At 43.7% G+C, this 25325-nt stretch overlaps 1 protein-coding gene across 3 annotated transcripts in view; it reads right to left on the bottom strand.

Moving 5' to 3' along the window:
* LOC110525125 (STAM-binding protein-like A) overlaps window positions 1-20333 on the bottom strand; it is a 34417-nt gene extending 14084 nt beyond the window's left edge. For 2 of the 3 annotated variants that reach the window (XM_036979171.2, XM_090236838.1), the window contains exons 1-9: window positions 20097-20325; window positions 16691-16906; window positions 11873-11948; window positions 10890-10985; window positions 10625-10758; window positions 9720-9943; window positions 8453-8586; window positions 7901-8038; window positions 1869-1981 (exon numbers count right to left, since the gene is read on the bottom strand). In XM_036979171.2, the coding sequence (XP_036835066.1) occupies window positions 1869-1981; window positions 7901-8038; window positions 8453-8586; window positions 9720-9943; window positions 10625-10758; window positions 10890-10985; window positions 11873-11948; window positions 16691-16893 (1118 nt within the window). In that variant the 5' untranslated portion in view covers window positions 16894-16906; window positions 20097-20325. Of the gene's footprint in view, window positions 1-1868; window positions 1982-7900; window positions 8039-8452; window positions 8587-9719; window positions 9944-10624; window positions 10759-10889; window positions 10986-11872; window positions 11949-16690; window positions 16915-20096 lie in introns of all 3 variants that reach the window. The other variant, XM_036979172.2, reaches the window with a different exon arrangement.
* Window positions 20334-25325: the final 4992 nt, after the last annotated feature.

Below are 25325 nucleotides of genomic sequence, written 5' to 3'. Positions count from 1 at the left end.
TTACTGCACCAATGCCCTCTACGATAGTTACTGCATCAATGCCCTCTACGATAGTTACTGCATCAATGCCCTCTACGATAGGGGCGTTACTGCATCAATGCCCTCTACGATAGGGCCGTTACTGCATCAATGCCCTCTACGATAGGGGCGTTACTGCATCAATGCCCTCTACGATAGGGGCGTTACTGCATCAATGCCCTCTACGATAGTTACTGCATCAATGCCCTCTACGATAGTTACTGCATCAATGCCCTCTACGATAGGGGCGTTACTGCATCAATGCCCTCTACGATAGGGGCGTTACTGCACCAATGCCCTCTACGATAGTTACTGCATCAATGCCCTCTACGATAGTTACTGCATCAATGCCCTCTACGATAGGGGCGTTACTGCATCAATGCCCTCTACGATAGGGGCGTTACTGCATCAATGCCCTCTACGATAGGGGCGTTACTGCATCAATGCCCTCTACGATAGGGGCCGTTACTGCATCAATGCCCTCTACGATAGGGGCCGTTACTGCATCAATGCCCTCTACGATAGGGGCCGTTACTGCATCAATGCCCTCTACGATAGGGGCCGTTACTGCATCAATGCCCTCTACGATAGTTACTGCATCAATGCCCTCTACGATAGGGGCCGTTACTGCATCAATGCCGTCTACGATAGGGGCCGTTACTGCATCAATGCCCTCTACGATAGGGGCGTTACTGCATCAATGCCCTCTACGATAGGGGCCGTTACTGCATCAATGCCCTCTACGATAGGGGCGTTACTGCATCAATGCCCTCTACGATAGGGGCGTTACTGCATCAATGCCCTCTACGATAGGGGCCGTTACTGCATCAATGCCCTCTACGATAGGGGCTGGTACTGCATCAATGCCATTCTTGTGATTATTGTGACTTTGCCATTGTAATTGTTTGTAAGCTTGTGTAGTCTTAAATGAATTTATGATCGTATGCTATCCATTTGCTGTTTGTATGCTGTTCTTTGTATGCCATTTTAATATTTGATAATTAACCAATGATATTAGGCCACTCTTGGCCATGATTACAGACACCTGTGTCTTTTGACACCACATAAACGAGTCATCCCGCAGTGTTTGTGATTATACCCTGATGAAGACAGCTTGGCTGTTGAAACGTTGGTATTACATTTTTGCATCTGAGCTCCTGATAAAGGCAGTGTGTCTACACTCACTCGTTATAACACATGATAAAGGTTATAACACATGATAAAGGTTATATAACATGATAAAGGTTATAACACATGATAAAGGTTATAACACATGACAAAGGCAGCGTGTCTACACTCACTCGTTATAACACATGACATGACAAAGGCAGCGTGTCTACACTCACTTGTTATAACACATGACATGACAAAGGCAGTGTGTCTACACTCACTCGTTATAACACATGATAAAGGTTATAACACATGATAAAGGTTATAACACATGATAAAGGTTATAACACAGGATAAAGGCAGTTTGTCTACACTCACTCGTTATAACACATGACCTGATAAAGGCAGTGTGTCTACACTCACTCGTTATAACACATGACATGACAAAGGCAGTGTGTCTACACTCACTCGTTATAACACATGACATGACAAAGGCAGCGTGTCTACACTCACTCGTTATAACACATGACCTGATAAAGGCAGTGTGTCTACACTCACTCGTTATAACACATGATAAAGGTTATAACGCATGATAAAAGTTATAACACATGATAAAGGCAGTGTGTCTATCCTCACTCGTTATAACACATGATAAAGGCAGCCTGTCTACACTCACTCGTTATAACACATGACATGATAAAGGTTATAACACATGATAAAGGCAGTGTGTCTATACTCACTCATTGAACCTGGGTGAGCAGACAATAGCGATAGCCTCCGGCATCATGAGCTGGTAGGAACAGTGTGTGTGGAGATCGACACTGGACAGGAAGGCTGTCTGGGTGGGGTGGGTCTGAAACAATACAAACATATATATTGAACAAAAATATAAGGTGTTGGTCCCATGCACTGAAATAAATGATCCCAGAAATGTTCCATTCATGCAAAAATCTTATTTCTAACAAATGTTTGTTGACATCCTTGTTACTGAACATTTCTCCAAGATAATCCATCCACCTGGCAGGTGTGGCATATCAAGAAGCTGATTAAACAGCATGATCATTACACAGGTGCACCTTCTGCTGGGGTCAATAAAAGGCCACTGTAAAATGTGCAGTTTTGTCACACAACACAATGCCACAGTTGTTTCAAGTTGAGGAAGCTTGCAATTGGCATGCTGACTACAGGAATGTCCAGAGTTTTTGCCAAAGAATTGAACATTTATTTCTCTACCATAAGCTGCCTCCAACATAATTTTAGAGAATTTGTTTTAGACAATCCGGCTTCTTCACCTGCGGGATCGTCTGAGACCAGCCACCCGGGCAGCTGATGAAACTGTATGTTTGCACAACCGAAGAATTACTGCACAAACTGTCAGAAACCGTCTCAGGGAAGCTAATCTGTGTTCTCGTTGTCCTCACCAGACTGCAGTTAAGTGAATCATTGGGCAAATGCTCACCTTCGATGGCCACTGGAGAAGTGTGATCTTTACGGATGAATCTTGGTTTCAACTCTACCCGGCAGATTGCAGACGGCGTGTATGGTATCGTTTGGGCGAGCAGTTTGCTGATGTCAACGTTGTGAACAGAGTGCCCCATGGTGGGGTTATAGTATGGGCAGGCATAAGCTACGGACAATGAACACAATTGCATTTATCGATGGCAATTTGAATGCACAGAGATACTGTGACGAGAACCTGAGGCCCATTGTTGTGCCATTCATCCTCCACCATCACCTCATGTTTCAGCATGATAATGCACGGCCCCATGTCGCAAGGATCTGTACACAATTCCTGGATGCTGAAAATGTCACCGTTCCTCCGTGGCCTGCATACTCAGACATGTCACCCATTGAGCATGTTTGGGATGCTCTGGATCGATGTGTACGGCAACGTGTTCCAGTTTCCGCCAATATCCAGAAACCTCCACAGCCATTTAAGGAGGAGTGGGACAACATTCCACAGGCCACAGTCACCAACCTGATCAACTCTATGTGAAGGAGATGTGTCGCGCTGCATGAGACAAATTGTCACACCAGATACTGACTGGTTCTGATCCACACCAGATACTGACTGGTTCTGATCCACACCCCTACCTTTTTTTATCTGTATTCCCAGTCATGTGAAATCCATAGATTAGGGGAAAATGTATTTATCTCAATTGACTGATTTCCTCATATGAACTGTAACTCAGTCAAATCTGAAATTATTGCATGTTGCATTTATAATTTTGTTCAGTGTATAAAATTATATATTATTATATAGTAGGAACAAGGTGTGTGGAGATCAACACTGGGCAGGAAGACAATTTTCTCACTGAGGAGAAGCCCGGGTTCAGTATCTCAGTAAATGTATCATCTCTGGTAGGGTTATCCCAATACCAGAATCTCAGTAAATGTATCATCTCTGGTAGGGTTATCCCAGTACCAGAATCTCAGTAAATGTATCATCTCTGGTAGGGTTATCCCAGTACCAGAATCTCAGTAAATGTATCATCTCTGGTAGGGTTATCCCAATACCAGAATCTCAGTAAATGTATCATCTCTGGTAGGGTTATCACAATACCAGAATCTCAGTAAATGTATCATCTCTGGTAGGGTTATCCCAATACCAGAATCTCAGTAAATGTATCATCTCTGGTAGGGTTATCCCAGTACCAGAATCTCAGTAAATGTATCATCTCTGGTAGGGTTATCCCAATACCAGAATCTCAGTAAATGTACAGTTGAAGTCGGAAGTTTGCATCCACTTAGGTTGGAGTCATTAACTTGTTTTTCAACCACTCCACAGAAGTTGTGTTTATAAACTATAGTTTTGGCAAGTCAGTTACGACATCTACCTTCTGCATGACATAAGTCATTTTTCCAACAATTCTTTCCAGACAGATTACTTCACTTATAATTCACTGTGTGACAATTCCAGTGGGTCAGAAGTTTACATACACTAAATTGACTGTGCCTTTAAACAGCTTGGAAATGTACAGAAAATTATGGCATGGCTTTAGAAGCTTCTGATAGACTAATTGACATCATTTGAGTCAATTGGAGGTGAACCTGTGGATGTATTTTAAGGCCTACCTTCAAACTCAGTGCCTCTTTGCTTGACATCATGGGAAAATCAAAAGAAATCAGCCAAGACCTGAGAAAGAAAATGTTAGACCTCCACAAGTCTGGTTCATCATTGGGAGCAATTTCCAAATGCCTGAAGTTTCCACGCTCATCTGTACAAACAATAGTACGCAAGTATAAACCCCATGGGACCACGCAGCCGTCATACCACTCAGGAAGGAGACGCGTTCTGTCTCCTAGAGATGAACGTACTTTGGTGCGAAAAGTGCAAATCAATCCCAGAACAACATCAAAGGACCTTGTGAAGATGCTGGAGGAAACTGGTACAAAAGTATCTAATATCCACAGTAAAACGAGTCCTATATCAACATAACCTGAAAGGCCGCTCAGCAAGGAAGAAGCCACTGATCCGAAACCACCATAAAAATCCAGAGTACGGATTGCAACTACACATGGGGACAAAGATCGTGCATTGTGGAGAAATGTCCTCTGGTCTGATGAAACAAAAATATAACTTTTTGGCCATAATGACCATCATTATGTTTGGAGGAAACAGGGGAAGGCTTGCAAGCCGAAGAACACCATCCCAACCGTGAAGCACGGGGGTGGCAGCATCATGTTGTGGGGTTGCTTTGCTGCAGGAGGGACTGGTACACTTCACAAAATAGATGGCATCATGAAGGTGGAAAATTATGTGGAGATATTGAAGCAACATCTCAAGGCACCAGTCAGGAAGTTAAAGCTTGGTCACAAATGGGTCTTCCAAATGGACAATGACCCCAAGCATTCTTCCAAAGTTGTGGCAAAATGGCTTAAAGACAACAAAGTCAAGGTATTGGAGTGGCCATCACAAAACCCTGACGTCAATCCTGTAGAAAATTTGTGGCCAGTACTGAAAAAGCGTGTGCGAACAAGGAGGCCTACAAAACTGACTCAGTTACACCAGCTGTGTCAGGAGGAATGGGCCAAAATTCACCCAACTTATTGTGGGAAGCTTGTGGAAGGCTACCCGAAACGTTTGACTCAAGTTAAACCATTTAAAGGCCATGCTACCAAATACTAATTGAGTATGTAAACTTCTGACCCACTGGGAATGTGATGAAATAAATAAAAGCTGAAATAAAAATCACTCTACTATTATTCTGGCATTTCACATTCTTAAAATAAAGTGATGTTCCTAACTGACCTAAAACAGGGGATTTTTACTAAGATTAAATGTCAGGAATTGTGAAAAACTGAGTTTAAATGTATTTGGCTGAGGTCTATGTAAACTTCCTACTTCAATTGTTTGTAAGAATGCTGTTTATTGACTACAGCTCAGCATTCAACACCATAGTGCGCTCCAAGCTCATCATTAAGCTCAGGGCCCTGGGTCTGAACCCCTCCCTGTGCAACTGGTTCCTGGACTTCCTGACAGCAGCCCCCCAGGTGGTGAAGGTAGGCAACAACACCTCCACGACACTGATCCTCAACACAGGGGTCCAACAAGGGTGAGTGCTCAGCCCCCTCCTGTACTCCGTTCACCATGACTGCAATCATCAAGTTTGCAGATGACACAAGTGGCCTGATTACAAACAACAACGAGACAGCCTACAGGGAGGATGAGTGCTGCCAAGAAAATAACCCACAACAAAACGAAGAAGCTATTCATGGACTTCAGGAGACAGCAGAGGGAGCACCCCCCTATCCACATCAATGGGGCAGCAGTGGAGAAAGTGAAAAGCTTCAAGTTTCTCTGCGTACACATCACTGGCAAACTGAAATGACACAGACAATGTGCTGAAGAAGTCGCAACAGCGCATCAGGAGGCTGAAGAAATTCGGCTTGGCACCTAAGACCCTCACAAACTTAGATGCATCATTGAGAGCATCCTGTCAGGCTGTATCACCACCTGGTACGGCAACTGTACCGTCCGCAACTGCAGGGCTCTCCAGAGGGTGGTGCGTTCAGGCATCCGAGCCATGGCCTGTTCACCCAGCTATCATCCAGAAGGCGAGGTCAGTACAGGTGCATCAAAGCTGAGAACAAGAGACTGAAAAACAGCTTCTATCTCAAGGCCACCAGACTGTTAAACAGCCATCACTAGCAGCTACCACCCGGTTACTCAACCCTGACTGCTGCCTGAAATCACTGATCACTTCAATAATGTTTACAAACTGTTTTACTAATTTCATATGTAAATGCTGTAGACTACTGTATTGCTCGTCCTAATATTTATATATTTCTTAATTCCACTCTTGTACTTTTAGTTGTGTGTATTGTTAGATACTACTTGTTATTACTGCACTGTTGGATCTAGGAACACAAGCATTTCGCTACACCCACAATAACATCTGCAACCAATTTGATTTGGAATTGGATTTGATCACAATACCAGTATCTCAGTAGATGTATTACCCTTATTACTAATATTAATATTATTATGACCAAACATCTGCTCATCCAACATCCCATAACAGTCTCCACTCTTCTGGGAAGTCATTAATATGGAGTTGCTCCCACCTTTTCTGGTACTATTTAATGAAGCTAACAGCCTCCACTCTTCTGGGAAGGCTTTCCACTAGATGTTGGAACATTGCTGCTATAACAGCCTCCACTCTTCTGGGAAGGCTTTCCACTAGATGTAGGAACATTGCTGCTATAACAGCCTCCACTGTACTTGCAGGCCAGTCATGTTCTTCCACACCGATCTCAACAAACCATTTCTGTATGGACCTCGCTTTGTGCTCGAGGACATTGTCATGCTGAAACAGGAAAGGGCCTTCCCCAATCTGTTGCTAGAAAGTTGGAAGAAGAGAATCGTCTAGAATGTCATTGTATGCTGTAGCGTTAAGATTTCCCTTCACTGGAACTAAGGGGCTTGAACCACGAAAAACAGCCCCAGACCATTATTCCTCCTCCACCAAACTTTACAGTTGGCACTATGCATTGGGGCAGGTAGTGTTCTCCTGGCATCTGCCAAACCCAGATTCGTCCGTCAGGCTGCCAGATGGTGAAGCGTGATTCACCCCTCCAGAGAACGTGTTTCCACTGCTCCAGACTCCAATGGCGGCGAGCTTTCCACCACTCCAGCTGACGCTTGGCATTGGGCATGGTGATCTTAGTCTTGTGTGCGGCTGCTCGGCCATGGAAACCATGGCTCCATTTCATGAAGCTCCCGACGAACAGTTCTTGTGCTGACGTTGCTTCCAGAGGCAGAATGGAACTCAGCGTTGAGTGTTGCAACCGGGGAAAGACAATTTTTTCACTCTTCAGCACTCGGCGGTCCTGTTCTGTGAGCTGGTGTGGCCTACCACTTCGTGGCTGAGCCGTTGTTGCTCCTAGACATTACCACTTCACAAAAACAGAGCGTACACTTGACAGGGACGTCTCTAGCAGGGCAGAAATTTAACCAACTGAATTGTTGGAAAAGTGGCATCCTATGACAGTGCCAAGTTGAAATTCACTGAGCTCTTCAGTAAGGCCATTCTACTGACAATGTTTGTCTATGGAGATTGCATGTCTGTATACATCTGTCAGCAACGGGTGTGGTTGTATTAGCAGAATACACTAATTTGGAGGGGTGTCCACAAACTTTTGCACAAAAAGTATCATGACAAGCAAACAAAAAATAAAGCAGGCTTAATTTGCTGAGGAAAATGTTATAAACTGGTCCTGGATCAGCTCTCCTAGAGGTTGTATGAATATGGGCTCTGGTGTAACTCACATGTATCCAGCCCAGGGTGATGAGGTCATACTGGTCCTGGATCAGGAACAGCTCCTCTTCGTTCTCCGTGTCGCAGTAGTCTGGCCCTCCGTTCTGCTTCGGCACGATCACATGGGTCACTGTGAACGCATTCCTCAGCTGGAAAACACAGAATCAGACACACATAGACACACAGAGAGAGTCAGAGACACAGAGAGAGTCAGAGACACAGAGAGAGTCAGAGACACAGAGAGAGTCAGACACACAGAGAGAGTCAGAGACACAGAGAGAGTCAGAGACACAGAGAGAGTCAGAGACACAGAGAGAGTCAGACACAGAGAGAGTCAGAGACACAGAGAGAGTCAGAGACACAGAGAGAGTCAGAGACACAGAGAGAGTCAGAGACACAGAGAGTCAGACACAGAGAGACAGAATCAGACATGGAATTTGACTGCCATCATGACTCATAATACGGTCACCGTACCAGCCCTACATGCACCCACATCAATACGTTTTGCTGTAGAATAACTATGATTATAGTACAGCTGTTGCTGTATAAAAGTTAGGTCTTACCAGTTTGCCACAGAGGATGCCACAGGTCTCCACAGCTCGGCTGGTGTTGGACTCAGCTAGCCTGAGGAAGCTGCTGCAGAGCTCAGAGGGCACTGCCAGCTGCCGGATGCCATCCACCATCCCATCCATGGTGTCTGGACAGAGGAGGGACAATACCCCATCATGAACCATCAGGTTTTCAGGACCACTTCAGAAATAACTGTTTTAATTCGTGTGTTATCCTCTGTCATTGAAATGTGAATCTTGTGTTGTATTTCATCCCTTCAATTCTATGTGGTGGAGCCAGATGAAACATCTCTTCTATTCTATGTGGTGGAGCCAGATGAAACATCTCTTCTATTCTATGTGGTGGAGCCAGATGAAACATCTCTTCTATTCTATGTGGTGGAGCCAGATGAAACATCCAGAGAAAAGTAGATCAGAGTAGAATAATTTGATTAGCCTTTTCCATGAACACTGAGTGTACAAAACATCAGGAACACCTTCCTAATATTAAGTTGCACCCCCTTTTGCCCTCAGAACAGCCTCAATTCGTCGGGGTATGGGACTCTACAAGGTCACTAAAGCGTTCCACAGGGATGCTGGCCCATGTTGACTCCAATGCTTCCCACAGTTGTGTCAAGTTGGCTGGATGTCCTTTGGGTGGTGGACCATTCTTGATACACACAGGAAACTGTTGAGCGTGAAAAACGCTGCAGCTTTGCAGTTCTTGACTCAAACCGGTGCTCCTGGCACCTACTACCATACCCCGTTCAAAGGCACTTAAATATTTTGTCTTGTCCATTCACCCTCTGAATGACACACATTCACAATCCATGTCTCAATTGTCTCAAGGCTGAAAAATCCTTCTTAAACCTGTCTCCTCCCCTTCATCTACACTGATTGGAGTGGATTTAACCTGTCTCCTCCCCTTCATCTACACTGATTGGAGTGGATTTAACCTGTCTCCTCCCCTTCATCTACACTGATTGGAGTGGATTTAACCTGTCTCCTCCCCTTCATCTACACTGATTGGAGTGGATTTAACCTGTCTCCTTCCCTTCATCTACACTGATTGGAGTGGATTTAACCTGTCGCCTCCCCTTCATCTACACTGATTGGAGTGGATTTAACCTGTCTCCTCCCCTTCATCTACACTGATTGGAGTGGATTTAACCTGTCTCCTCAATAAGGGATCATAGATTTATACCTGGAATCACCAGATCAGTCTGTCACGGAAAAAGCAGGTGTTCCTAATGTTTTGTACACTCAGTGTGTGTTTACTCACTGCTGTTCCCACTAGGGCTCACAGGTTTGAGCGTCCGGTCGAAGGTGGGGAGCGGTCTGACCTGGCCGGTGCTGTCCCCCGGGCTCTGAGGGGGGGTGGGGGACACGGCCAGGGGCAGAGGGGGGCCCTGGATCCCTGGGAGGAGGGGTGCATCGGGGGGAGGGGTCCCAGGAGCATGAAACTCCTGAAGGATACGCTGCCTCTCCTTCTCCAGCTCCTGCCGTCTGATTATGGAGTCACATTTAGTGTCAATATTGATCAATATTAAAAAAGGTCCATTTTGGTCTTCATATGAAATCCTTTCTGGGTAAGTTAATGTACTTCATTGTGATTTTTGACCAATTGAAAACAAACAAAAATAGCTACTTAGCAAAGAGCAATTTCTCAAGCTACAGTAACCCAGTAACTAGCTACAAGCTACGTCTGTCTGTGAGTGGTCTGAGTGGGGAGGGGAGAACAGACTGTCTGTGAGTGGTCTGAGTGGGAGGGGAGAACAGACTGTCTGTGAGTGGTCTGAGTGGGGAGGGGAAAACTGACTGTCTGTGAGTGGTCTGAGTGGGGAGGGGAGAACTGTCCCCAGGCACGCCAAAACTCCATCCCACCAAAACAGGCGGAAATTTACATTGACCTTTTCAAACCGCTCTTCACAGTACTATTCCAACATCATAGTGTGTAAGTATATATAAAACAGGAAAATCACATTTTTGACTGCACTGGTTAAAAAAATGCTATATTCATTCAATCCAGTTTCAAATCATGAAATAGCATATAAGTTCAATTTATGAATTCAATGATTCACTCATTTGTCCAATACAAATTACAAAAAAAATTAAATTCAAATTACATTTCTTAAATGCAAATGAAAAAGCGATTAAATGCAGATGTTTCTGTTGGCAGAGACGTACCTGATCATCTCCTCGAAGGCGCTGAACTGCTCTTGTTCCCGTTGGCGCCGCTGCAGTTCCACCACACGCTCCCGCTCTGCTTCTAGCGCCTGCTGCTTCGACTGCTGCTGCGCCAAGGTTACCTCCTCCGCTTTCTACAAACACAGTAGTGACACACACACACATTAGCAAATCAACCAGATCCGGTGGGCAGAGGGCTCTACTGAGGGTATAAAGTTGGAAAATGGGCAGGAAGGGCTACAGAGGTGGGCAGAAGTCTTGTTACCTTTTTGATGAGATACTGTGCATGCTCCTGCTCATATATCTTGAGAAGAGCCTTCTTCAGCACCTCTGCTTGAGGGAAGGCCACCTCCTTCAGCCTCTGTTGGGACAGATAACAGCATGTCACATCACAAGAGAACCGTAGAGATCCAAGAACCCTGTTGTTTCACAACCCTGGTCCTCCAGTACCCCCCCAACACTGGTCCTCCAGAACCAACCCTGGTCCTCCAGCGGATCAGGGTCGGGCTGTCTGGGGGGGGTCCTGGAGGACCAGGGTTGGGGGAACTGGATGACCAGGGTTGGGCTGCTGGAGGACCGGATCACCAGGTTTGGGCTGCTGGAGGACCAGGTTTGGGCTGCTGGAGGACCAGGTTTGGGCTGCTGGAGGACCAGGTTTGGGCTGCTGGAGGACCGGGGTTGGGCTGCTGGAGGACTGGAACACCAGGGTTGGGGGAACTGGTTGACCAGGTTTGGGCTGCTGGAGGACCAGGGTTGGGCTGCTGGGGGACTGGAGGACCAGGGTTGGGCTGCTGGGGGACTGGAGGATCAGGGTTGGGCTGCTGGGGGACTGGAGGACCAGGGTTGGGCTGCTGGGGGACTGGAGGACCAGGGTTGGGCTGCTGGGGGACTGGAGGACCAGGGTTGGGCTGCTGGGGGACTGGAGGACCAGGGTTGGGCTGCTGGGGGACTGGAGGACCAGGGTTGGGCTGCTGGGGGACTGGAGGACTGGAGGACCAGGGTTGGGCTGCTAGGGGACTGGAGGACCAGGGTTGGGCTGCTGGGGGATTGGAGGACCAGGGTTGGGCTGCTGGGGGACTGGAGGACTGGAGGACCAGGGTTGGGCTGCTGGGGGACTGGAGGACCAGGGTTGGGCTGCTGGGAGACTGGAGGACCAGGGTTGGGCTGCTGGGGGACTGGAGGACCAGGGTTGGGCTGCTGGGGGACTGGAGGACTGGAGCGTGAAACAGTTAGAATCTGGAATGGTACCTTCAAGGTGTCCTTCTTCTCTGGAATGTTGGCTGTTTTGTAATCTCTATGTTTAGGAAGCTTCTCAATGAAGAGCCTGAATAGAAGCATGATGATACACAGAAACACATCTTCATGACATTGCAAAAATCTGAAACTTTTTGTCTAAAAATGATGCAGAAAAACTAATCCATGCTTTTGTCACTTCTAGATTAGACTACTGCAATGCTCTACTTTCCGGCTACCCGGATAAAGCACTAAATAAACTTCAGTTAGTGCTAAATACGGCTGCTAGAATCTCTACTAGAACCAAAAATGTGATCATATTAGTCTCCCTACACTGTCTTCCTGTTAAGGCAAGGGCTGATTTCAAGGTTTTACTGCTAAGCATTACATGGACTTGCTCCTACCTATCTTTACGATTTGGTCCTGTCGTACACACATACACTACGGTCACAAAAAGCAGGCCTGCTTACTGTCCCTAGAATGTCTAAGCAAACAGCTGGAGGCTGTAGTAGTCTTGCTTACTGGTGCTCTTCCATGCCGTCCCTAGGAGGGGTGTCACGTGAGTGGGTTGAGTCACTGACGTGATCTTCCTGTCCGGTTTTGCAGGAGATCTTTGTGGGCTATACTCAGCCTTGTCTCAGGGGAGAAGGTTGGTGGTCTGTTGATATCCCTTCTAGTGGTGTGGGGGCTGTGCTTTGGCAAAGTGGGTGGGGTTATATCCTGCTTGGTTGGCCCTGTCCGGGGGTATCACCGAACAAGGCCACAGTGTCCCCCGACCCACACCTGTCTCAGTCTCCAGTATCTATGCTGCAATAGTCTGTGCCGGGGGCCTTGGGTCAGTATGTATGGTGTATTAGTCCTGTCTGGAGTATTAGTCCTGTCCTATCTGGTGTATTAGTCCTGTCTGGTGTATTAGTCCTGTCCTATCTGGAGTATTAGTCCTGTCCTATCTGGTGTATTAGTCCTGTCTGGAGTATTAGTCCTGTCCTATCTGGTGTATTAGTCCTGTCTGGTGTATTAGTCCTGTCCTATCTGGTGTATTAGTCCTGTCTGGTGTATTAGTCCTGTCCTAACTGGTGTATTAGTCCTGTCCTATCTGGAGTATTAGTCCTGTCCTATCTGGAGTATTAGTCCTGTCCTATCTGGTGTATTAGTCCTGTCCTATCTGGTGTATTAGTCCTGTCTGGTGTATTAGTCCTGTCCTATCTGGTGTATTAGTCCTGTCTGGTGTATTAGTCCTGTCCTATCTGGTGTATTAGTCCTGTCTGGTGTATTAGTCCTGTCTGGTGTATTAGTCCTGTCCTATCTGGTGTATTAGTCCTGTCTGGTGTATTAGTCCTGTCCTATCTGGAGTATTAGTCCTGTCCTATCTGGAGTATTAGTCCTGTCCTATCTGGTGTATTAGTCCTGTCTGGTGTATTAGTCCTGTCCTATCTGGTGTATTAGTCCTGTCTGGTGTATTAGTCCTGTCCTATCTGGTGTATTAGTCCTGTCCTATCTGGAGTATTAGTCCTGTCCTATCTGGTGTATTAGTCCTGTCCTATCTGGAGTATTAGTCCTGTTCTATCTGGTATATTAGTCCTGTCTGGTGTATTAGTCATGTCCTATCTGGAGTATTAGTCCTGTCCTATCTGGTTTATTAGTCCTGTCCTATCTGGTGTATTAGTCCTGTCTGGAGTATTTCTCCTGTCCTGTCTGGTGTATTAGTCCTGTCTGGAGTATTTCTCATGTCCTATCTGGTGTATTAGTCCTGTCCTATCTGGTGTATTAGTCCTGTCCTATCTGGAGTATTAGTCCTGTCCTATCTGGAGTATTAGTCCTGTCCTGTCTGGTGTATTAGTCCTGTCTGGAGTATTTCTCCTGTCCTGTCTGGTGTATTAGTCCTGTCTGGAGTATTTCTCATGTCCTGTCTGGAGTATTTCTCATGTCCTATCTGGTGTATTAGTCCTGTCCTATCTGGTGTATTAGTCCTGTCCTATCTGGAGTATCAGTCCTGTCCTATCTGGAGTATCAGTCCTGTCCTATCTGGAGTATTAGTCCTGTCCTATCTGGAGTATTAGTCCTGTCCTATCTGGTTTATTAGTCCTGTCCTATCTGGTGTATTAGTCCTGTCTGGAGTATTTATCCTGTCCTGTCTGGTGTATTAGTCCTGTCTGGAGTATTTCTCATGTCCTGTCTGGAGTATTTCTCATGTCCTATCTGGTGTATTAGTCCTGTCCTATCTGGTGTATTAGTCCTGTCCTATCTGGAGTATTAGTCCTGTCCTATCTGGAGTATTAGTCCTGTCCTGTCTGGTGTATTAGTCCTGTCTGGAGTATTTCTCCTGTCCTGTCTGGTGTATTAGTCCTGTCTGGAGTATTTCTCATGTCCTGTCTGGTGTATTTCTCCTGTCCTATCTGGTGTATTAGTCCTGTCCTGTCTGGAGTATTTCTCATGTCCTGTCTGGAGTATTTCTCCTGTCCTATCTGGAGTATTAGTCCTGTCCTGTCTGGAGTATTAGTCCTGTCCTGTCTGGAGTATTAGTCCTGTCCTGTCTGGAGTATTAGTCCTGTCCTGTCTGGAGTATTAGTCCTGTCCTGTCTGGTGTATTAGTCCTGTCCTGTCTGGTGTATTAGTCCTGTCCTGTCTGGTGTATTTTTCCTGTCCTGTCTGGAGTATTTCTCCTGTCCTATCTGGAGTATTTATCCTGTCCTATCTGGTGTATTAGTCCTGTCCTATCTGGAGTATTAGTCCTGTCCTATCTGGAGTATTAGTCCTGTCCTATCTGGAGTATTAGTCCTGTCCTATCTGGTGTATTAGTCCTGTCCTATCTGGTGTATTAGTCCTGTCCTATCTGGAGTATTAGTCCTGTCCTATCTGGTGTATTAGTCCTGTCTTATCTGGAGTATTAGTCCTGTCCTATCTGGTGTATTAGTCCTGTCCTATCTGGAGTATTAGTCCCGTCCTATCTGGAGTATTAGTCCCGTCCTATCTGGAGTATTAGTCCTGTCCTATCTGGAGTATCAGTCCTGTCCTATCTGGAGTATTAGTCCTGTCCTATCTGGAGTATTAGTCCTGTCCTATCTGGAGTATTAGTCCTGTCCTATCTGGAGTATTAGTCCTGTCTGGAGTATTTATCATGTCCTATCTGGTGTATTAGTCCTGTCTGGTGTATTAGTCCTGTCCTATCTGGAGTATTAGTCCCGTCCTATCTGGAGTATTAGTCCTGTCCTATCTGGTGTATTAGTCCTGTCCTATCTGGAGTATTTATCCTGTCCTATCTGGTTTATTAGTCCTGTCCTATCTGGTATATTAGTCCTGTCCTATCTGGAGTATTAGTCCTGTCCTATCTGGAGTATTAGTCCTGTCCTATCTGGAGTATTAGTCCTGTCCTATCTGGAGTATTAGTCCTGTCCTATCTGGAGTATTAGTCCTGTCCTATCTGGAGTATTAGTCCTGTCCTATCTGGAGTATTAGTCCTGTCCTATCTGGAGTATTAGTCCTGTCTGGAGTATTTCTCATGTCCTATCTGGTGTATTAGTCCTGTCTGGTGTATTTCTCATGTCCTATCTGGTGTATTAGTCCTGTCCTATCTGGTGTATTAGTCTGTCTGGAGTATTAGTCCTGTCCTATCTGGAGTATTAGTCCTGTCTGGAGTATTTCTCATGTCCTATCTGGTGTATTAGTCCTGTCCTATCTGGTGTATTAGTCTGTCTGGAGTATTTCTCCTGTCCTATCTGGTGTATTAGTCCTGTCTGGTGTATTAGTCCTGTCTGGTGTATTTCTCCTGTCCTATCTGGAGTATTTCTCCTGTCCTATCTGGAGTATTTCTCCTGTCCTTTTTCTCCTCTCCTGTCTGGAGTATTTCTCCTGTGATTATTTTTATTTGACCCTGCTGGTCATCTATGAACATTTGAACATCACGAAGAACAATCTGGCCTTAATGGCCATTATATACTCTTGTAATTTCCACCCGGCAAAGACAGAGCCAGAGGACTGGCCACCCCACAGAGCCTGGCTCCTCTCTAGGTTTATTCCTTGGTTCCTGCCTTTCTAGGGAGTTTCTCCTAGCCACCGTGCTTCTACAACTGCATTGCTTGCTGTTTGGGGTTTCTGTATAACACTTTGTGACATCTGCTGATGTAAACAGGGCTTTATAAAAAACATTTGATTGATTCATATTCCTGACTTATAACAGTGATAGCATGTATTTCAGATGAGGCCGATACTTCCCAGGGCACCTGCTGTGTATTTCAGATGAGGCCCATACTTCCCAGGGCACCTGCTGTGTATTTCAGATGAGGCCCATACTTCCCAGGGCACCTGTTGTGTATTTCAGATGAGGCCCATACTTCCCAGGGCACCTGCTGTGTATTTCAGATGAGGCCCATACTTCCCAGGGCACCTGCTGTGTGTTTCAGATGAGGCCCATACTTCCCAGGGCACCTGCTGTGTATTTCAGATGAGGCCCATACTTCCCAGGGCACCTGCTGTGTGTTTCAGATGAGGCCCATACTTCCCAGGACACCTGCTGTGTGTTTCAGATGAGGCCCATACTTCCCATTCATTTGAGACTAAAGGCATTTTATCTGGATCTAAGCTCTACAGCTCATCTCAACATGATAGTTTATTGGGTTGCAGACAATATGGTACATTGTCCCCACTACTACCATAAACACATGTCCCCAGGGGGGGGAGAGATGCCTGGCTAAGTAACCGGCAACACACTGACACTTCATCCATCTTGGGTTCTCTGTCTTGTGACACGACGGTCTTCTTGGCAACACCTTCATCAGTGGCGTCACCCTAAAACCTAGAAATGTAACGGAGCCTAGTTTCACCAACTTAACTTACGTGATGTACTTGTTGTAGAGTACGAAGGCGTGCTCTGCGTTGCCCTCCTCGGTGTAGGTGTTGGCCATACGGATCATCTCCACGCCTGACCTGAAGTACCTCCGGGGAGGAACGTCCTCGTTCACGTCCACAGAGCTGCCCTTCTTGGTCAGGGCACGGACACGGTCCTCAGGGGGCAGGCTGACATCAGTGTGGTCTGCCATCAGGACCTTCCTCCTACACACCTGACAGGAAATCAAACCTTTGTTGTAGTACAGGTCACCAGCTGTATATTTAGAGTAGAACAGCAGCCTAAGAGTTGTTCCATCCTACTTGATTAGAGTAGAACAGCAGCCTAAGAGTTGTTCCATCCTACTTGATTATATTTAGAGTAGAACAGCAGCCTAAGAGTTGTTCCATCCTACTTGATTAGAGTAGAACAGCAGCCTAAGAGTTGTTCCATCCTACTTGATTATATTTAGAGTAGAACAGCAGCCTAAGAGTTGTTCCATACTACTTGATTAGAGTAGAACAGCAGCCTAAGAGTTGTTCCATCCTACTTGATTATATTTAGAGTAGAACAGCAGCCTAAGAGTTGTTCCATACTACTTGATTATATTTAGAGTAGAACAGCAGCCTAAGAGTTGTTCCAGCCTACTTGATTATATTTAGAGTAGAACAGCAGCCTAAGAGTTGTTCCATACTACTTGATTAGAGTAGAACAGCAGCCTAAGAGTTGTTCCATCCTACTTGATTATATTTAGAGTAGAACAGCAGCCTAAGAGTTGTTCCATACTACTTGATTATATTTAGAGTAGAACAGCAGCCTAAGAGTTGTTCCATCCTACTTGATTATATTTAGAGTAGGACAGCAGCCTAAGAGTTGTTCCATCCTACTTTATTATATTTAGAGTAGGACAGCAGCCTAAGAGTTGTTCCATCCTACTTGATTATATTTAGAGTAGAACAGCAGCCTAAGAGTTGTTCCATCCTACTTGATTAGAGTAGAACAGCAGCCTAAGAGTTGTTCCATCCTACTTGATTAGAGTAGAACAGCAGCCCAGGAGTTGTTTCATGTCATTTCGGCCATGGCACACACCATCACAGATTGTTTTGAAATTATTTCAGTAGTTAGATTGGCATTCCTGAAACATTATTTTGTTTAAATGTAATTTTGTCTCAAATTGGCCATTTTAATTGATTGGATTCAGATATTCAATAAATAAAGTCCCAAACTTCTTCCTACCAAAAAAAAAACTTGTAAAGCCACCCACGGACCACCCGCACCCCAACCATCAGTATAGAGTAGGAGTTCTCTATGTTTGACAAGTAGTATGAAGCTGTGGCTTCCCTGTGAAAATGGTGATGTTCGCTTGTATTATCTACCATACAGTAGCAGGTTTTGTCCACTAGATGCCACTGTTCCTACTACACTCTTATCCAGTAGATTTGGTTCATTATGAAAATAAATTGTGTGGTCATCCTCAAATTCAAGCCTGTCCTCCATGAAAGCAAATCCGTTGGTCAACCTTTAATGCTTAATCTGTGACCAGGAAACGGAGCCTTTGTGTGTTGTATATTCCCTTAAAAAAAAGGTCTGGACGAATTACTGTTAGATCTTTCCTGGTGAACAAGTACACCAATAGTTTACAGCAGTTTCAATGGTAAAAGTCCCAAACACACACTGTATTGTGTTTTGCAGTGGTAGTGTTGTTTGATTGAAATGGTAAAGGTCACTAAGTCACACTACATATAGAGCTTATTCCTCATCATTTTATTGACCAACACAAGACTGCTATGCAATTCATTTTTTTAAGGTTGTCACCACATTTAAGTTGCTTGCCATCAACGTTTTAGGCTTGTAGAAAAAGTCTTCATAATAGAATTGCAAAGGGATTGCCCTCTGAGAGCAGCATCGTGTTGGACTACTCAAGGAGAGTCAGGTTGAAGCAGTAGGTTGCTAAGAGAACGACAAACAATTGATTTCATGGACGACTGACTTGAATTGAGGATGACCACACAATATATTTTCAAAGTTGTAAAGGAAATGTTGTGATCTATTTAACAAAACACCCCAAAAAAGTCTGGAAATCCAGATGTTTTCAAGAGACCCTCCACAACCTGCACCACTCATCCAGGGAGGACAGAAAGTACCAGTGGTATCAACGACCAAGTATCTTGGTTTTCATCTAGACTCTAACCTCAGCGGTGATGCACGTGAAGCAGTGGCCTCACTGAGAAATGGCCTGAAGATTTGGTCACAGTGTACACTACACTGGTCAGGCATGGTCTGGAATACGGTGGAGTGATATTAGTTGGATGCAACAAAAAGCAGCAGCCCCAACTGAACATGGTGCAGAGGAGGGGCCCTGAGGCACATCTCCAGAGGGGGAGCAGTCCAGCCACAGCTCCCGTCACTGCAGAACAATTCTACACATTTTGCTATGAGGCTGAGAGAACAATGTGCAGTTCTATAGCAAATTCCCTTCAATTCTACACATTTTGCCAAGGCTAATACCATCCAAGTGACTCAAACATCATAATGGCATGGGGGCCCCACGCCATGACAAAAATACTCCTGAATGTATAATTTGTTTTATTGTATATTCTCACCTGACTGTCTAGCTTTGATTTAGGTGTTTGTTAGTTATCAAAGTTGATCTTATTGAAAACAATGTCTACACTGTATTTCTGATCAAGTTGATGTTATTTTAAAGGACATCATTTTTTTTTTTAAAACAAGGACATTTCTAAGTGACCCCAAACTTTTGAACGGTAGTGTACATAGGTCCACTATATTTTCTACATACTTTAGGTCTATCCATAAAAGTAATATATATATATATGACGTAGGTGGCCTGAAAAAAAACACTTAGGAGGCCATCCAAGACATTTCTATGCAGAAAAAAAACTTTCAGATATCTAAATATATGTTTCAGCCTTATATGGACAATCATTAAAATATGTGACCGACCGGCTCAAATCGGTCTTAAGCAGCGAAATGTTGTTTCTTACATTTGATAAAAGTAGAGACTAAACTCTACCTGTGCGACCTACGGATAACAGGCGCGGCCAAAAAGCCTCTCCCTGATAACACACATTGTTATGAAGTTTCCACAATTAAGTTTTCTTATGTATATTAAGTATTTTGTGCATAAACATTTGTGTTTTTTCCCCAGAATGTTGGACTATCTAGCCAAAAGAAAACGTCTGAGCATGATGAATCTGTAGCTAGCCAACTTCTCAATCCATATAATATGTTTGGGAGGCTAGCTAGCCAGCCATGACCGATGTGAAGTTACCCGGACATTTGATGTATGCTAGATATGTTTCACCATAATCCATAATGAAAAACATGAATTGCAGGGTCAATATTGATGTGCCAGCAGTTATAACACTAGCTAGTAGCTTAGCAAAACTAACTTACGTTCGATTGTTTTCAAATTCCCTCCTGGTTGAGCGAGGAAATATGTAGGTTTCACCAACAAATAAGTATCAAAGGATATATCATTCAATTCAGGACCTATTTATCGTTGTCTTTATCAAGTAAATCTTCAGTTAAGTAAATAATTAGCTAGCAAGGTGGCTAATTGTTACAACCGTCTACTTCCGCATCTCCACCAGCGTCTCGTCAGCAACACAAAAAATTAACTTCCGGGTCATGGAATTTCGGCAAAAGAAAAGTGCTCTACGTAACAGAAGAAAGGTGTTGTTGTCTGTATTCATTGATGATATATGACATTGATTGTCTAAGCATTAACATTGATGTGATGGTATTAATTAAAAGTCATTTTGATCGAAATGTGCAAATTGTCCAAACAGATCATTAAGGCAGACGGATTATTTTAAATATGCTATTGGACAATCAACAGATAGAGTTTATTAACCTATACGGTCCAAATAATGATGATCCAAGCTTCTTTTAAAAATATATATAAGAATCTATCAACTCTACAAGCAGCACTAGACTCTATTATTATGGTGGGAGATTTTAATACGGTTTTAAATACCTCTATGGACCTGAAAGGAAATCACACTACAAACTATCACCCTCAGGCACCTAAGGAAATCATGAATGTCATGGATATATTGGAATTAGAGGATATATGGAGACTTAAATACCCTGATCTAGTGAGACATACATGGCGGAGGCTTAATCAAGCTAGTCATCTTGACTACTTTCTTATACCATTCTCTCTGGCACCAAAAGTTTAAAAAGTGTTGATAGGGGACAGAATGCGGTCGGATCATCACATAATTTACATATATATTACAGAATTTCCACTGTGGGCGAGGATATTGGAAATTGAATCAAAGCCTACTAGATGATAAATTGTTTAGAACTAGGACAGAATCATTTATAACATACTTTTTCAGACATAACATAGGTACAGCAGATTCCGTTATTGTATGGGACACTTTTAAATGTGCCTTTGGAGAACGTGCAATTCAGTACTCATCTATAAAACAAAAGCCATTTAGATCAAAATAGTCCATATTGACAAAGGAAATTGAAGGACTAACAGTACAGTTAGACAGCATTAAAAACTGTACCATAGAGGCATAGAATAAGTTACAGGAAAAACAAAAAGAAATGGAGGAACTTATTCAAGAAAGATCCAGTGTAATATATTATAAAAATAAAGCCAACTGGATGGAATATTTGGAAAAATGCACCAAATTCTTTTTCAATCTTCAATATAGAAATGCTACCAATTTTTTTTATTGAAACTTGTTACAAATTATATTTTGAAAGAGGAAGTAAAGTACTTTAAGAATATGTTTTCGTTTCAGTCTCCTCCATCTCCACTAACCAAAGATAATTGTATGGATTTTTCCTAATAATAATGTAAAATTAACATCTGTACAGAAAGACTCATGTGAAGCCAAATTACAGAGGAGGAACTTCTTGATGCAATTAAAGCCTTTAAGTCTGGGAAAACTCCAGGGATGGATGGCATACCTTTTTTTGATATGCTCAGAGGACCTCTCCTATATAAACAGTAGATTATCAGACACGCAACACGGTCTGATAACATTATTACTGTAACAGGACCCAAGTGGTATACAGTGGGGCAAAAAAGTATTTAGTCAGCCGCCAATTGTGCAAGTTCTCCCACTTAAAAAGATGAGAGGCCTGTAATTTTCATCATAGGTACACTTCAACTATGACAGACAAAATGAGAACAAAAATATCCAGAAAATCACATTGTAGGATTTTTAATGAATTTATTTGCAAATTATGGTGGAAAATAAGTTTTGGTTACCTACAAATAAGCAAGATTTCTGGCTCTCACAGACCTGTAACTTCTGCTTTAAGAGGCTCCTCTGTCCTCCACTCGTTACCTGTATTAATGGCACCTGTTTGAACTTGTTATCAGTATAAAAGACACCTGTCCACAACCTCAAACAGTCACACTTCAAACTCCACTATGGCCAAGACCAAAGAGCTGTCAAAGGACACCAGAAACAAAATTGTAGACCTGCACCAGGCTGGGTACAAATATACTAATAGATGTTTTTTTAAGCGTATTTTTCGAAGACATTTAAAAAATATATATAATTTGAGTGAATGATATCATAAATAGGACTGATGGAGTGTTGTCACACATGCAGCTAACACAGACATATGGAAATGTCTGCTCTAGCCAAAATTACAACCAACTAATTGCAGCGTTACCACAGAAATGGAAGAGGCAAGTAAAGGGGATAAAAGTAAGGAACTTGTATGTCGGCCCTGTATTAAAGAACATAAATGGTTAAAGAAAAGTGTGATAAATAAAAACATAACAATTTCATTTAAGGACCAAAAAACTCACAGCTGTGCCATATAAATTGCAAAACAGTTGTGAAGAGATTTTTGATGTACCCATTCCATGGCACATGGTTTATGAATTGATACACAAAACAACGCCAGATTCAAAACTTTAACTTTTTCCATTTATATTACTATACACAATTCTTGCAACTAATAGAATGTTATATATATGGGGGATACAATCTTCCCAGCTCTGCAGATTCTGCTGTGAGGAGGCAGAGTCATTAGATCATTTATTTTGGTATTGTCCACATGTAGCTCGTTTTTGGTCACAGGTCCAGGAATGGCTGAAGAATTGCAACATTTGCCTAGAACTAACGCTACAGATAGCAATACTGGGTGATTTGAAAAGCCATAGTCAATCAATCAATAATATAATAATGATATTAGCAAAAATGTGTATCTTTAATTTACAATCTGTAGAAGCTATGAGCATAGAAAGGTTCAGTACTTTTGTGAATCATCACAGCACAGTTGAAAAATATATGGCAAATGGAAATCCAAAATGGATGGTGTTAAGAGATAGATGGGAGGGGTTGAATGGAGCTGAAGGGGCTGGATGGTGTTAAGAGATAGATGGGAGGGGTTGAATGGAGCTGAAGGGACTGGATGGTGTTAAGAGATAGATGGGAGGGGTTGAATGGAGTGGAAGGGTGGGACTGGATGGTGTTAAGAGATAGATGGGAGGGGTTGAATGGAGCTGAAGGGACTGCATGGTGTTAAGAGATAGATGGGAGGGGTTGAATGGAGCTGAAGGGGCTGGATGGTGTTAAGAGATAGATGGAAGGGGTTGAATGGAGCTGAAGGGGCTGGATGGTGTTAAGAGATAGATGAGAGGGGTTGAATGGAGCTGAAGGGACTGGATGGTGTTAAGAGATAGATGGGAGGGGTTGAATGGAGCTGAAGGGACTGGATGGTGTTAAGAGATAGATGGGAGGGGTTGAATGGAGCTGAAGGGGCTGGATGGTGTTAAGAGATAGATGGGAGGGGTTGAATGGAGTGGAAGGGTGGGACTGGATGGTGTTAAGAGATAGATGGGAGGGGTTGAATGGAGCTGAAGGGACTGGATGGTGTTAAGAGATAGATGAGAGGGGTTGAATGGAGCTGAAGGGACTGGATGGTGTTAAGAGATAGATGGGAGGGGTTGAATGGAGCTGAAGGGACTGGATGGTGTTAAGAGATAGATGAGAGGGGTTGAATGGAGCTGAAGGGACTGGATGGTGTTAAGAGATAGATGGGAGGGGTTGAATGGAGCTGAAGGGACTGGATGGTGTTAAGAGATAGATGAGAGGGGTTGAATGGAGCTGAAGGGGCTGGATGGTGTTAAGAGATAGATGGGAGGGGTTGAATGGAGCTGAAGGGAGGGACTAACAACAAGATAAACAATGCAAAACATACGTAGTCTGTAAAATGTATATAGGTTCAGAACTGTTGTGAAATAGCACAGTTACAAATATAAATCAAACTGGATGGACATCAGAAATAGAGGAAGGACTAAAGACAAACCAAATATAACTATTGTAAAATAGATTGTGTCTGTAAAATGTGTATAAACTGAAGGTAGAAGCCGAAGTGTTATCGTTTATTAGTTTACTCCAATTGGGGGAAGGGTGGTAGGGAATTATAAAGGTATATTCTAAAAAAGGTATGTATATGTGGGTATGTGTATGTATATAGGTATGTGTATGTATATACAGTGCCTTGCGAAAGTATTCGGCCCCCTTGAACTTTGCGACCTTTTGCCACAGGCTTCAAACAAAGATATAAAACTGTATTTTTTTGTGAAGAATCAACAACAAGTGGGACACAATCATGAAGTGGAACGACATTTATTGGATATTTCAAACTTTTTTAACAAATCAAAAACTGAAAAATTGGGCGTGCAAAATTATTCAGCCCCCTTAAGTTAATACTTTGTAGCGCCACCTTTTGCTGCGATTACAGCTGTAAGTCGCTTGGGGTTATGTCTCTATCAGTTTTGCACATCGAGAGACTGACATTTTTTCCCATTCCTCCTTGCAAAACAGCTCGAGTTAAGTGAGGTTGGATGGAGAGCATTTGTGAACAGCAGTTTTCAGTTCTTTCCACAGATTCTCGATTGGATTCAGGTCTGGACTTTGACTTGGCCATTCTAACACCTGGATATGTTTATTTTTGAACCATTCCATTGTAGATTTTGCTTAATGTTTTGGATCATTGTCTTGTTGGAAGACAAATCTCCGTCCCAGTCTCAGGTCTTTTGCAGACTCCATCAGGGTTTCTTCCAGAATGGTCCTGTATTTGGCTCCTGTTACGCACGCCTCTATGAAGAGGGAACGCAACACCCTGCTACAACTAAACTCTCCGTGAAGTGAAGAAGGTATGGACTGTAGGTGCGAGTAAGGATGACAACAGGCAGAATGTGGTACCGTTTACAAGGACTTTATTCCTTTACACGGTAATATGGGGAAAAGGGGCTGGACGGAACCAAAGCAAAGAAAGTAAATCTCAAAGCCCCCTCTCCTATCTTACCTGCCTAACCACTTTTACCTAATTTAGCACCACCTGGTGCCCTAACCAAAATTCAGGGGGTGGTCCGCCCTTCTTACCTAGTGTGCCTAGACAGTGAATATACTACGGGTATATGTATGCCCGCGGGCCTCTTACCTAAGCACTCCCAAGGTGCCTTCCCCTTTCCCCCTGGGAACAAATTAAACAGAATATTAAACAATTTCACAAACAAACTAAGAAACAAAGTACATCAAATAAGCTCTATCTGAGCAACAAACTCAAAAACCATACCAACAACGAACTCCCAGCAAAAATCTCTCTCAGCAATCCCTACCTACAAAATCTCTC

The sequence above is a fragment of the Oncorhynchus mykiss genome, chromosome 6, assembly GCF_057628025.1.
Source record: "Oncorhynchus mykiss isolate SJ-2025 chromosome 6, ASM5762802v1, whole genome shotgun sequence".
NCBI classification, from domain to species: domain Eukaryota; kingdom Metazoa; phylum Chordata; class Actinopteri; order Salmoniformes; family Salmonidae; genus Oncorhynchus; species Oncorhynchus mykiss.
This window is presented reverse-complemented; position numbering and strand designations above follow the sequence as displayed.